At 35.7% G+C, this 14,712-nt stretch overlaps 1 protein-coding gene across 4 annotated transcripts in view; it reads right to left on the bottom strand.

Annotated features, from left to right (window-relative positions):
* Window positions 1-298: 298 nt before the first annotated feature.
* GLRA3 (glycine receptor alpha 3) overlaps window positions 299-14,712 on the bottom strand; it is a 182,694-nt gene continuing 168,280 nt past the window's right edge. For all 4 annotated transcript variants that reach the window (XM_003823430.5, XM_055112014.2, XM_003823429.5 and 1 more), the window contains one exon: window positions 299-7,484. In XM_003823430.5, coding sequence (XP_003823478.1) covers window positions 7,206-7,484 — 279 coding nt within the window. In that variant the 3' untranslated portion in view covers window positions 299-7,205. The remainder of the gene's footprint in view (window positions 7,485-14,712) is intronic.

Here is a 14,712-nt window from a genome sequence, read left to right on the forward strand (position 1 = left end):
AACAAACAAACAAAAACTACAAATACACTAATGCCAAGTCATTTTTCTAGTTAGTAATACTTCTTCTCTCATTCTATCCTTAGTAGAAAAGTTCCATTCACCATCCTTCTCATTGTGCTTTTCCTATAATGAAATGCATATATTAAGACTTCTCTGAATGATATATCACTGACTTTGTAATCCTAGATGTAATAGTTTCCATGAGAACAGGAATGTAGCATGACTTTTGTCAGGAAGACAACATGATTCTTTGGTAAAATCTGGTCTTTAAAAAAATTAGACAAAAGAGGTATCCATATTCTTGAAAAGTGTTCATTTTTATTGTTTCGGATCAAATTATCTATAGTTACATGATAAATACTTTATACTGTTCACAGGTTAATGACTCTGATAGAGAGTCTGTTAGTTGCAAAATTGAACTAAATATAATATAATGAAAAACAAGTTGATGAAATCGTGCATAAATTTTTAAATATATTTTCAGTATAATTTCCTGGAAAAATATGACAGCATCTGGACAAGGAAGACAGACTTAGACATAAGACTCAAGAAGACAGAAAAATAATTTACACCATAAAAACCATAAAATAGCAATACTTCTTTTGGTAGTCCTTTAAACAACTTGACTCACAATAATGAAGTCACTGTATATCATATAAAGATGGTACATGGAAAATATATGGCACATTTTCTTTTTGTTTTGTTTTTCATAGCATATCATATTATATCAGTAGAATGTCAGGGTACTTCACTCTATTTCCCCTCCATATTATCATTTATCATACATTAAAATACAAATTTAAGTAATGACCATTGAATAATTCATAGAGAAAAAAGTGAAGAAGTGCAAAATTATTCAAGCATATTCAAGTACAATTTTACATCTGAATCCTTTTCTGCCATTTAAGTCACAGCTCCCTAGTATTAACCAGCCAGGCTGGATACTGTGTATGTGAGCGGGGTTGCCCAAAGGCACCATTGCTAAAACCACCCCAGAGAAAAAGCAGCTATTAAAATAAAACAACTTAATCCACTGTACTTTTGTTATAGCTTTGCTCTAAAAACACATCATATGGTTAATATGGTTTGCTGCTAGTTTTTTAAAATTCATATTACTTTGTAGAGTTTTACATAATATCTTCATATCTGAAATAAATTTAAAAATATTTAATTTAAATTTATTGCTGAGTTATAGGAAGACATTAACAGTTACTGAAAATAATATACATAGAAATTTTCATCAATTTCTACTTATCTATGTAGATAATTAATTTTATATTTCATTATTTTATAAGCCTGAAAATATCTCATCATTGTTTAACACTTACAATGCTCTCATGAATGGTTTAAATAAGAATAAAGCTAGTGATAAGGGGTTGATTGACCTTAAACACAGATAGCAGAAATGTGAAAATATATGCTGGTTGTCTTATAGGAGGGGAATAAAATTACTTGGTATTTTAGGAAGTAAAAGTCGTTTCTTGATGAAGATTAACATTTTTATCATCTAGAGTTATGTCACAATGGAACAGAAGACTGCCCTCAGAGTAATGAGCTACCTGTTGCGATCTGGGTGCTCGAAGAATGTGGATAATATAATGGTGAAGATTCCGACATTGGGAGGAAAGCTGAATTGAAACGCATCAAAGATTTATTTTAAATTCTTTTTTTGTCTGTCTGTTTGTTTGTGAGACAGAGTCTCACTCTGTCACCCAGTTTGGAGTGCAGTGGTGCGATCTTGGCTCACTGCAACCTCCGTCTCCTGGGCTCAAGCCATTCTTCCACCTCAGCCTCCCTTGAGTAGCTGGGATTACAGGCACCTGCCATCATGCCTGGCTAATTTTTGTATTTTTAGTAGAGACGGGGTTTTATCATGTTGGCCAGGCTGGTGTCTTAACTCCTGACCTCAAGTGATTTGACTGCCTCGGCCTCCCAAAGTGCTGGAATTACAGGCGTGAGCCACCGGGCCGGGCCTATTTTTAATTCTAAGAATATAAATGAGAGATAACTAAAATTAGTTGCTTGAAGAAAGAAAAAATGATAAAACTTAAAAAGTGTTAAATTGATCCTTATTAAGAGAATAAGCTTGTGTAAGTTCACACGAATTCTCTCACTTCTGGAATTTTTTCAGTCATCCAGAATTTCAGATCTTATTCCAAAAATACTAAATTTAGCACTTGGGACAGTGCCAGGCACACATAAGGTACTCAATGAATATTTGTTTAATCAGTGATTAAATCATAATCTTCTATGTTGGACACCAAGCATATGTACGTATTTTTAAAATGTGTAAGGAATTCCAATACCTAGCCAGGGTTCAAAATCAGTTTTTAAAAATAATACTCCATCACCTTAAATGCCTCCTCTTTGTTTATGTGTTAACCACAAAAAATACTGAGAAAACCACCTGTTCAGACACTACAAAGTCATCCAATATTACTAGCTGTCTTTTGAAAAAGGTTTTTGACAGTTATTTAGCTGTTCTTCAAAAACACTTCAAATAGTGTTTTAGAATTTGATTGTTAAAGGTTAAAGACTTGATCCAGTTAGTTTGTTTATGTGTTTTTGAGGCAAAAGATTGTTGCATGATTAAGAGCTGGCCAAATCGAATGACTGCATGGTTCATATTTTTCACCAGGAATCACTTAATATTGCAAAACATATCACAGGATTATGAACCTTTGTCTAGAAAAATTGACTGTCTTTGTATTTTTAATCTAAAGGAATTCATCTCATTACCAATATGTGTATGTGTGTGTGTGTGTGTGTGTGTGTGTGTGTGTGTGAAAGAGAGAGAGAGAGAGAGGGAAAGGGAAGAGATGAAGGCATTATTAAGAGGTAAAATGTAGACCAAAAAAACAGGTAAGTGGGTCCTAGCTACTAACTTGGGATTATATCTCTTGGCCTCATATCTGGAAGAAGCTTCCTCAGGATATTTTTCCCTGCCCTAGTTCCGTTTAAATTGTAGAGAGTTATATTTTACACATGGCCTATAAGTATCTTTGTTATGGAAGAATATGCATCACTTTACTTTTTAAGTAATTGGAGTACCAGGTGTCTCCCTATGGAAGTTCACTTTTTAATATCACTATGTTTGTAAAGAGGAATGGGGGCTGAGATGAAAGTTTAATTTTAAAGTTAATTAAATTAATGCAATTTACAGTGTACACTGCTTATTTATCCATGAAAGGTTTATATAACAATAAAAAAATGCAGTGAGCCTATATTTACCACTGTAGCACACAAATAAGAAAATAAAAACCAATGCATCTGCTGAGGAAGATGTCTCTTATACAGGTACAAGATGCAATGGGTATTATGGGTACTTTATTTGCAAGAGGGAATCTGTGTGAACATATACACTATTTCTTCTAATATACTGTATTAACACCAGATTGTCTTATATTTGGAATGGCTTGCTTTTCTTTGCTAGTTCAATATTAACTAGATGAAAAATACAGGTCGTATATGCTGATAAATTTTGGGAGTTTATGCTATTATCTATGTTGCAAAGAGTGTGGAATCACTTTTGGAGCAGAAGATATCATGACCTCAAGGATTGTTAATGATATCTGTCTAAGAATCATTAGATACATTTTTGTTCTCAGAGTTTTGTTCTTAGAGTGTTCTAAATTTTTAGCAGACACCTGTGAAAAACAATGCTGTCAGTTTCCTTCTTTTCCATTTACAAAATACTGCAAGTATTTTCCATTTCAATTTTGGCAAGTCTCTTGTATTCTCTCATGTCCATTTCCTGGAATGTGTACTTTATAGATGAAAGAAAAATTTAGCGGCCAGTATAATATTCAGTCCTCCCAAGTAACCAGCAGGTTGAAGTATGTTGTGTTGAGAAAAATAGAAAAGCATATTTTAAAAAGTGGAATAAAAAATGTTCAGAAAAAGGGATGTATAGTATGGAAGATACATCTAAATCTTTTTTCAAATATTATAACTACTTAAGTTGCACTGAGTACTAAAGTAGTGAACAGCTTGCTCTCTTCTGTTAGTTAAACATTTAGATTATTCATTTTTTTTTCTAAAATTTCCCTTACCTTCCATGAGATCCTGGGTATTCATAAACTAATACATGAATTCATGTCTTAGGGATATATAAATATACAAGCAATTAAATTCCAAATTAAGATAAAAGTTATTAGAATATATCAACAGAATAAGAATTAATTCTAGAATAAGATGAGCAGCCCGGATGATTCCCTAATATAGCCACTGAGAGTTGGATGGGCTCTCCAGCGCCATGGAGAAACTTTTGGAAGGGTTGGAGAAGTTTTAAACACCCTCAGCTTTCTTGCAAATACAGTGACTCTTGAATCTATTTAAAGTTGTAAAGTAAGTTCTAGAGCCTCATTATGGTTTAAGTTCAATTCTAATGGTTGGGAAAGAAAGAAAAGATTGGGCACATATATGCTAATGTATAAGATAGCCTATAAATTCATATGCTATGGAATCAAATATTTCAATGATTGAGATAGAAATAATTCTTTTTAAGAAAATGATATAAACTGCATACATGAAAATCCCATATTTTCTAATGTGGCTATTTTAAAATACTTCAGAATATGCACATTGGAATTTCAATTTGTGTGTTTAGTAGTTAATGTATATGCACACATTTTTAATTTCTTGCCATTAATAATTTTGTGGTTGGTTTAATTTAAAATATTCTGGTTGGACACAGGGCTTATTGAGGCAAATATTATCTCAGGATGCTAATTGCAATGTAATTTTTCAGTTTTAAAAGGTCTATAAGAGTTTGAAGGAGGAGACACATTCCTTTAAACATATTGGATTCAGCCACATGCACCTTGTCACTGTTGCCTTGTGAGTGAAAGCTGTTAAAGTATTTTCTTAGTGCAGTAAGACAGTGACAAATATAATAGGAAAGGAAAACTATGCCTAAGGAAAGTGTAATACTTTTGAGATAGATTTCTAATGTACCAACATCCTTGTTGACAATATTGTCTCATGTTTGGTATTTTCACTTTCTAAGTTTCAGATTTAACAAAGACACATTTTTAATATTCTCAAATATGGAAACAAGTGATGTCTGTGAATTTCTTTTGGAAGTAAGCATGTTTGCATTCATTATATTTCTGTTTGCTCCTGGCAGAATTCACTTAAGCAATGTTGGGAAACTTTTGAAATAAGATGTGGAAAGTATAGAAAAACGTATTCAGGTATTTCAGAGACACATCAAGATGATGTAGTTTATAATTACCTCAAACTCTCCTGCTAATTTTCAAGGAATACAAATGACATATCTTGCTCTAATCTTTAGAACAAGAATATGTTTCTATGGTTTTGTTAAATACACACCAAATGAAGAAGGATATGTTTAATTTTCAGGTGCACAGTCCTCAACGTGGGTACTTACAGAGTAACAAATTCTTTTGGTTGTGTCATTTGCACATAATGCCAAACATGATATTATTTCCTTATAGTGTTGTTTTAAGTTACTTATAAAGGAGGGGAACTTGGTCTTTTACTAGCAAAAACTGCTTAACATTTACTATTTTTTAAAATGTTATTTTAAAAAATTACAATTGTATAAGCTGATGTACAATAACATTGTAAAGGTTTTAGTTTTAAATGGTAGTTTTTGCTTTTAATTTGAAAGTGGTTGAAGGGTAGAAAATAGCATCTTGTTAAAGAACTGGCTTTTCTATTGTACATCTGAGTTCATTGTTTTCTTAATCTTTAAAGTTTTCTCTGTGAATAATTTGGTGGACTGAGTTTGTGCATCTGACCAATAATTAAAATACCTAAAAAGCATTCCAAAGCTTTTCCAAATAAATTTATGGTAAAAATAGTTAAAAAAATAGCAAAACTGAAAAAGAGTCAGAGTCTGGTTCTGTTTACCAAGAACTCTATCATACATTTGCACCCAATTACACTGCAAAAAACAAGTTACTGATGCTCTGTTTTTGTTGAAGTAATCCCATGGGGTCATTGAAAAATTTTATGTAAAAATTTCATTTAAAATTATTCGCATCTTGCGAATGGCTTAGATTTTGAAATCATTAATTCAGAAATAGAAAAAGAGTCCTCACTTTATAGAAATGACTTACTTATATCATTTAAAATTAAAACTTTCCCTCCTTATATTTGGAGATAGGAGTTGAGACCCATAAAACATTGATGGGAAAATGGTTTTTATTAAAAAATCTTCCATGAATCCATTTTGTTTTCATTGTATTCATTTTTATCAAAATGTAAATACTTTAATCCCATTGAATTTTAAAGTCATATTCTAAACTAAAATATAAAAGTCTTACTGAATTTTGTCCTGTTATATCAAATTATTAAACACAATCACATACAGTTAAGCAGCTATTAAAAGTCTAACAAAAACAAGGATGCTGGCTTGAATTGTTCAATGTTTGGCAATAACTTAAAAATACATAGCTATAACACTTATTTAAAAACAAAGTTGTTTTCCATATTTCCACCTTCGTTCCTAGAGATATAAAGTTTAAGAAAAGTAGACTGTGACTGTAACACGATCTCTTGTTATTTGTTTTAAATTTGCACAGAGGAAAACTTAATATTCTAAACAATTAAATTTAGTATTCCAAATCATTAAAGTCTCTTAATGCTCTTATTTAAAAATTTTCAAAATTACATATGTTGTTTAAATAGTATTTATATGTACAATCCTCCATTAATATGAGTGAATTTCCCACTGTAACTAATTATTTTCCCATTTTGTAACTATACTATAAGAAAATAGTTTTAAATCTCAAACTATTGGTTTTTATTATCTTTATAATTTCCCCCTTTTCCTTTCATAAAATTTACTGTGCAAAATTTGCTTTTGTATGATTTAATAGCATTGAATTACAAATCAAGGAATTTCAAAGTAGTTTTCATGTCTACTATTATGAGATATTATATAACATATAAACACATTGGCAGTAAAGCTTCCACTTACACGGTTTACTGTGAAAAAACAAATCACCTGGCATTAATATGAAATAGAATCCCCTAATAAATATTTTATATTCATTAAAAGAATCTCATCTTTCTCATGACTTTGCATAGCTAACCAAAATACAAACCTTTTCCATATGCCATTTTAATACAATGGTCATCATTTGTATACCACACGCACACATGTACACATACACACCTATGGCAGAGACACTTTCTTCTGAATTGACCATTTGAATTTGCATGCCCCCAGAGACTTAATCTTGTTGCTGATGAATATCCTCATGCCTAAGAATTTTATAGATAACCCAGTAGAAAATATTAAAAATCAAAAAAGCTAATGGGAAGCAGGCTCGGGAGATGGTGTCAATCTTCTTGGCCCGGTCGATAAAGACCTTCCTCATTTCATCAGGACTTTTTGGCATTACCTGGACAGGGTGGTTGGGGCCCTTTGGAGTCATGCCATCCTTTGCTTGTAGACATGGTCCCATTCCATAGGCTGTGAAGCTGAATCGGCTTTCCCTTACCTCATCATCCTGTCAAAGAAAAATGTGACAAGGCCCTTTAATAATACAATAGAGCATGTATAACAGGCATCTCAGAATCATAACCAATTTTATCATGGTTAATATTTACATTAATATAAGGAAAAGATAACCGAAGCATATAAAGATGAATTGGTTTTTATTCCCTATTGAAGTTTTATTAATTTATCTTGCTGCATTGTATAGCTGTGCCCATTAATAAATGTGAAATCCCAAAGGGTATGTTTTAATGGGAAAACTAAATTCTGATATTTTCTACATATTGCTTGAATATCTAAATTTAAAAAAAAACAAGATAAAATCTGTTGTGTTATATATGTTCATAAACTAGATTTTTTTTTGCATTATTTGTTTAAATGGATAAATGTGTGATGTCGAAGGGGAACATACCAGGATCATGGACTGAATTTTTCTTTCTCATGGAGACAAACCTTTTAAAGCTTTTTCTTTCAATTCGAAGTCAATTCCTCAGAAAATACAGTCTAGTTCAATAATACTGCTTGGTTTATGTTATTCTCCCTTTATGCTACTTTTCTATTTTACACTAACCTTTTTGGAATATTTAGAAGACGGTCATGTATTCTAGTTTATATACAACTATGTTTCAGGCACATTGGTTTGGTTGAAATTGTGAATTATATCTGGCAGAAGTTTATTTCATATTAAGAACATAAACTTTTCATAAATTTATTACTATGTTCTTCTAAAAAGTATCATTTCTTTTAAATGTGGCAAACTGAAGAGAACTTTCCATGTTTGTAAATGAAGGGACTTAAAGAAAAATTTAAATAAAAAATTATTTAATAATATTTGATAAATGAAATATACTTGAGAGAAATATAATATTTAATAACAATGCAAATTATTAATAATTTACTTTAACACATTTATTTAGAGTGTAATAGTAGCTGGCTACCAATGAGTAATGGTTTATTTGGCTACTAAATTGAAGGTCTAAAAGATGAGAAGACATTTAATAAAGTTGTTATATCTCTCCTATGATAATACTTTTTCATATTAATATAAAAGACCAAATAATTGGCTTGAACTCTTGAAAATTATGGGCTGGGCACAGTGGCTCATGCCTGTAACCCCAGCACTTTGGGAGGCTGAGGCAGGTGGATCACAAGGTCAGGAGATCGAGACCATCTTGGACTGTATGCTGAAACACCATCTCTACTAAAAATACAAAAATTAGCTGGGTGTGGTGGCACACGCCTGTAGTCCCAGCCACTCGGGAGGCTGAGGCAGGAGAATCGCTTGATCCCTGGAGGTGGAGATTGTAGTGAGCCGAGATCGCACCACTGCACTCCAGCCCTCCAGCCTGAGCAATAGAGTGAGACTCCGTCTCCAAAAAAAAAAAAAAAAAGAAAATTATGTTGGTTCTGTGAAAGTAGCTCCTCAATGAATAATATATTATAAAATATGAAAGTGAAAAAATAGAAATTATTATGGATTCTAAAAATGAGAAGATGACCAAAGTTGATGCAGTAAGGTATAAAATAGTTATTTTGGGAATTATGAAAGTAACGTGATTCCACCTGCAAAACAAAAGTATATGATTATTGGAAAATATTTCAACTGTAAGATGTATAAGCCATTGAATTTTGAGGACACAAGTTTGAAAGAAAAACTGACAGTCCAAACTACCTGAGACTACTGTTGTAAGCTCGCAAAAATTGAAAATCGATTTTCCACTATTCTTTAACAAGCATGTTCATTTAGACTACCATTTCTTTGGCGTCCATGAAATTTTTAAGGCAAATTTATTATTTGCCTTAAAGTTTTCCATATCCTACAAATTAGAATTAAATTGTTCTTATGTAAGTGCTAAAATAGCAGCCTTATAACTTGAAAATCATGCTGGTGTTTGCATTTCTAAAGGAAAATGTAGGTTACCCAGGTAATTTGCACTATTTTGTGTAAAAATCTCCTGAATGTTGAAGTATAAAATAGGCTTTTAAACTATAGCAACCTATGTGTTAAAAGACATCTATCTCAAAGTAAGACAAAATATGACTTCTCAGTGAGCATTTCCAATGAGGTGTTGACATGTTAATTGAAGCAGTTGAGAAATTCATTATCAAAATGCTCAGATATCAGGATTCTAGCTGATGTGCTCAGTAAAGCAGAATTCATTGACTACCTTTCTAATGATCTGTTCTGAATAACTTATTTTAAAATCTTTAGTGACCTTAGCTGCTCATCTCAAAACAAACATAATCTATTTAAAATTCACATATTAGTGAGCAACCGAATTTTTCTCAATTGTATCTTTCCATATAGCTGAGGGTGAGTAAAGAGTTAATACCCAGCCTGGGCTGTTACAGTAGTGCTGAGAATGACCCCTGATTCCTAAAGTATCATTTCCTTGAAAACAATGGAGATAAGCTACAGGGGGAATTGGAGTTGGCCTTATTTACTGTGAGGGGCTGCACCTGCACTGGGGGAGCTGTGTATTGGCCTGAAGACCTTTGGCCCATGTGACTAGATGGTATGCAAGTGTGGTTTGGAACAAAGGCTGTGATTCCCTGTGTGAAGGCAATCATATACACCCTGACTTTTGTCCATGGCAGCTGTACCTATGTGTCCTGTGTGATGAGGGGCAAAAGAAGCTCTTGAGAACCTGCTGAGTCTCCTGTGTGAGGCAGATGCTGGAGGCCTGATGGGTTTCCTGCCTCACATCCTCCTAGGGGGCTGAGTGAACATAAGGTTAGATTAAAGCCTATGGGTGTTCTGAGAGTCTGTATGACAATTGGAACCCCAAATCTCAGCAGTGGTGGACAGAAGCTGACCAGGCTTTCAGATCCTTTGAGACTCAATATGGCCAAATGTTCCAGGAGGGAGTTCTGAGGAGAATCTGATGCTGATCCAACCCGGTTTTGAGGTAGCCAAAGTGCTACAGAAAATAACATGCTGAATGTTACTATTGGAACATGGATCGCACAGGTTTATCCCCTGTTGAATTGGCAGATGGATGATCTGTGAGACAAAACTGAGAGGAAAGTGGCTCAAGAGACAGTTAATTCCTTGTTTCCTATTAATTAATAATTTCAGGGGCTGGGGGCGGAGGCTCACGCCCATAATCGCAGAACTTTGGGAGGCCAAGGCAGGTGGATTGCTTGAGCGCAGGAGTTGGGGACCAGCCTGGCCAACATGGTGAAACCCCATCTCTACCAAAATTATGAAAAATTAGCCAGGTGTGGTGGTGGGCGCCTGTGGGCCCAGCTACTCTGGAGGCTGAGGTGGGAGGACTGCTTGAACCAGGAAGCAGAGGCTGCAGTAAGCTAAGATCGTGCCACTGCACTCCAACCTGGGTGACAGAGTGAGAGATCCCGTCTCAAGAAAAAAAAAAAAAACTCATGGAAAAAACTACTCAAGGGAAAGAGACACCGCCAGTAAAGCAAGCAGCTTCATGACCTGAGCTCAAGATGAAAACAAAAGCCCAGTTGGTACTTGGAAGGACACTGCACTTAATTTTAATCTTCCCTTCTGCAACTCCAGGCAAGTGACACTGCAAACTAGTGACTATAGTGCAGCCCTGTTCCATAAAAACATAATGTGAGCCACAAATAAAAGCCATGTGTGTGATTTTAATTTTTACATTAACTACATTTAACAAGTTAAAGGAAACAGGTCAAAATAACTTCAGTTTGAAAAAAAAATAACTCAGTATGTTCCCAATATCTTTTCAACACTTATTGAAGTAAAAATTGAGATAGTTTTCATTCGTTATTTCATACAAAGTCCTTGAAACCTGGCATGTGTTTTACATTCACAGCACATCTCAATTCAGACTCTAAATTTCTAGTGCTCAATAACCACATGAGGCTAGTAGCTACCAAATTGGACAAAGCATAAAGAAGCTGGGTCACTTTGCTAAGAAGTGGTAGCAGTTCTCTAGGGAATCCATGCTTTCCTACATCTTTAGTTTAATTGACTAAGGAGCTAATAACATATTTTTGGATGCAGTAGTGTGAAAAGTAATGTTTGGTGTGAATGCTAACCCCCAATCTGCTGCAGTGTTACCATTCAGGAATTACTGGCAGGTGTAATGTCAATGACTCTTTTGGAGTAGGTGAAGCCTGGGGTGGTATAAATCTATGTTGAGGACTGAGTGTGGCAGCTTACGCCTCTAATCCTAGCACTTTGGGAGGCCAAGGCAGGCAGATCACCTGAGGTCAGGAATTCGAGACCAGCCTGGCCAAGATGGCGAAACCCTGTCTCTACTAAAAATACAAAAAAAATTAGCCAGGCGTGGTGGTACATGCCTATAATCCCAGCTACTCCAGAGGCTGAAGCAGGAGAATCACTTGAACCCAGGACGTAGAGGTTGCAGTGAGCCAAGATCATGCCACTGCACTCCAGCCTGGATGACAAGAGTGAAAACTCCATCTCAGAATCAATCAATCAATCAATCAATCAATCTCTGCTGAGAAGGACTGACTGATGCTCTCACTGCTGTGAAATGTAACACCTCTACAGAAGAGCAGATATGTTAAGTATAGCAGCAAATCTGGGGTGGCCATATGACAATCAGAAAGAAGCCTACCCAAACCATATCCCCTGACCAAAACTTGGGTAAGCACTGGGTTAGGAGAGTCCTTAGGCATGTGGCCCTCATTCTGGGAAGGCAGGAGGGTGTTTAGATTCGTGCGTACATTAACTCTTGCAGCTGCTATACTGGGTTTTACCGATGAGAAGAAAATCTAGGCTGTTCAGAAGAAAGATCATGGCCAGAGGTACATCTATAAGCTCTCTTTAGGTGGCCGTTAAGACACAAAAAGAACACAGCAAAAATTGACAGGATTTCTGTGAACTATTTCCCAGCACATTATTGCCTGCTGGGAGGACGGAAATCTGTTCCAATTTTGGCAGCAGACTCCCCTAAGGAACCCTGTTCGATCTGTTCTTTTCAACTCAGAAGTTAAATCCCATGGTGCCAATGGGGAATGGAAACAAAAGGCACTGACACAGGTTGCTAAATTTACTCCATCAGTTAAGGCAGCTGAAAGAAACAGACTGACTCGAAGGCCAGGATTTCCATGCCCAATTCTTAATGGGGCTCTATGGCTGTGCTATGGTTAAAGATGAATTGTCATGGGGGTAGTGAACACAGCTTCTTGCAATTACCTGATGCCAAAGCAAAATATGTGGTAATATGCTGGGGAACAGGAAAGCAATATAAAGAGTCAAACAGAAGCTGCTTGAGCAGGGAAGGAGGCAAAGGATCAGCTATAGTAGCAGGTATCATGGTCACACTAAAAACTGTAGGTAGGAGAAAAGAGAGTAAGATATACTCAGTAGATGGCACTGCCTTTAACCAAATGTATGATTGGAAAGGATGTGATACATAAATGAAGGATCTTGGCATCTCTGGCTTGAGCCTAGTCCTGGGCAAGTCATTCCTTAGCCCAGTTTTAATTGGATGTAATAAAATGGGAGCCCTTAGAATTGCCTAAGTCTTCCTTTTTAGGAAGATTACTGGAACTCTCAGCTCTGATTAAGGGAATGGCGCAGGGGCGGTAGTTTTCATTAATTCTCTCTAGAATAGCCTGTCTGGCCTACGACAAAGCTAGATGGATCCTACAGGCTGACTGCTGACTATTTGGGTTCAGTAAAGAAGTTTCCCAACAGCCTCCACCATGCTGGCTGGATGTGGTGAAAACTATTCAAGAGTTTTGGATGCAAAACTCTATCCAAGAGTTCAGGACAGAGATGGCTGGTTGGATTTGATAGACTTGACTGATGCTTTGTTTTTAGTCTCACTGGTAAAAAAAAAAAAGTCAAACACAGCATGTCTTCATGTGAGGTGGACACAATTATAATCTTACTGTCCATCCCTAAAGGAGCCTAAATTCTCCAGTATGTTGTCACAACCGGATAAGAAACAATTTGGTCCAGATCATCGTCAAAAGTAAGTTGTTTAATAAGTGATAGTTTCCCTGACCAAGCAGAAAGTCAGGGAAGAGTTTGGAAACTAGTGGCACCTGTGACTAGGTACGGGTGGCTAATTAATCCAGATAAGGTGCAAGGTCCAGCCCCATGAGTCCATTTACAAGGCATAACCTTGTCTGAGGACATTAGCTACAAGTCACAAACATTAAGGGACAAACTGCTATTTCTTCTGCTTTCTATTATTAAAAAAAAAAAAAAAAAAAACTTGTGGCACTGTTAAAATTTGGCAGGTACATTTTGGATTTCTGTTGGCCCCACTGTATAAAGTAACCAGACTGAATTTCAAAGGGAAACTAAAGCAGACTGTGAGAGATCTAAAGCATGCAGTAGCCAGGCTGGTCCCTCTGAGGTCTTAACATTCACTGATTATGCAAGTATCTGCTGCTAAAACACACATAGACTGGAGTTTCTGGAAAAAGCTCAATAGTGGCACTCTAAGGTGGCTGCTAGGATTCTAGACTAGAAAATCCTCTGACACTGTCAGCAGGTATAAGCTACATGAATGACAGCTACTGACATTCTCTTGAGTTCTGATTAGAAATAGCCGCCCAGACCAAAGGAATCTGAAAGGCATCAGTCTATATCTAGGACTGAGATACCTACCCCATCATGGGTGATGTCAAAAAGGCATTCCAGTCTAAGTGCCCTGGCAAAATTAAAATAGTGTATTCAAGACCAACTCAAGGGAAGTGACTCTGCTGAAGTGTACCATGTCCATGTAAAAAAATCCTGTGTGACAATGGGCCAATGATGGACCCTGCAGCTGAGTACCCAGAATGGTCTGAACCTCATGACTCTCTTCCAACGGAGGCAAAACAGACCATCTAGTTTACCAATGGAAAGTACCATATGTGGTGAGAGATTGTCCTGAGTATCAACAAGAGAAAACTTGTATGAAAATTGCTTTTGGCTTGAATCTTCCATGGACAAGTGCTAACACATAGCTGTAGATGAAATACCTAGGGTTCTTGCCCTTGGCTTCTGGAGGATTCAGTGGCTTTTGCCTGAAATTCACAGATATTCCATCTTGGGTTTTGTTTACGTTGTAACAAAAGCCATAGCTGAATATACTATTAAGGGCTTGGAACAAGGCATTTTTATATTAGCTTGGGCTTCTCAGATAGATCTCACTGAACAAAGGAACACATTTTAGCCCAAAATGCACAACATGGCCCAAGGGCACAGCATAGGAAGAGTACCTCATATCCCATCTGCCCAGAGAGCAAAGGCTTAAACAGATATTGGAATGGCCAATTAAAAC

The sequence above is a fragment of the Pan paniscus genome, chromosome 3 (assembly GCF_029289425.2).
Source record: "Pan paniscus chromosome 3, NHGRI_mPanPan1-v2.0_pri, whole genome shotgun sequence".
Lineage (NCBI taxonomy): Eukaryota > Metazoa > Chordata > Mammalia > Primates > Hominidae > Pan > Pan paniscus.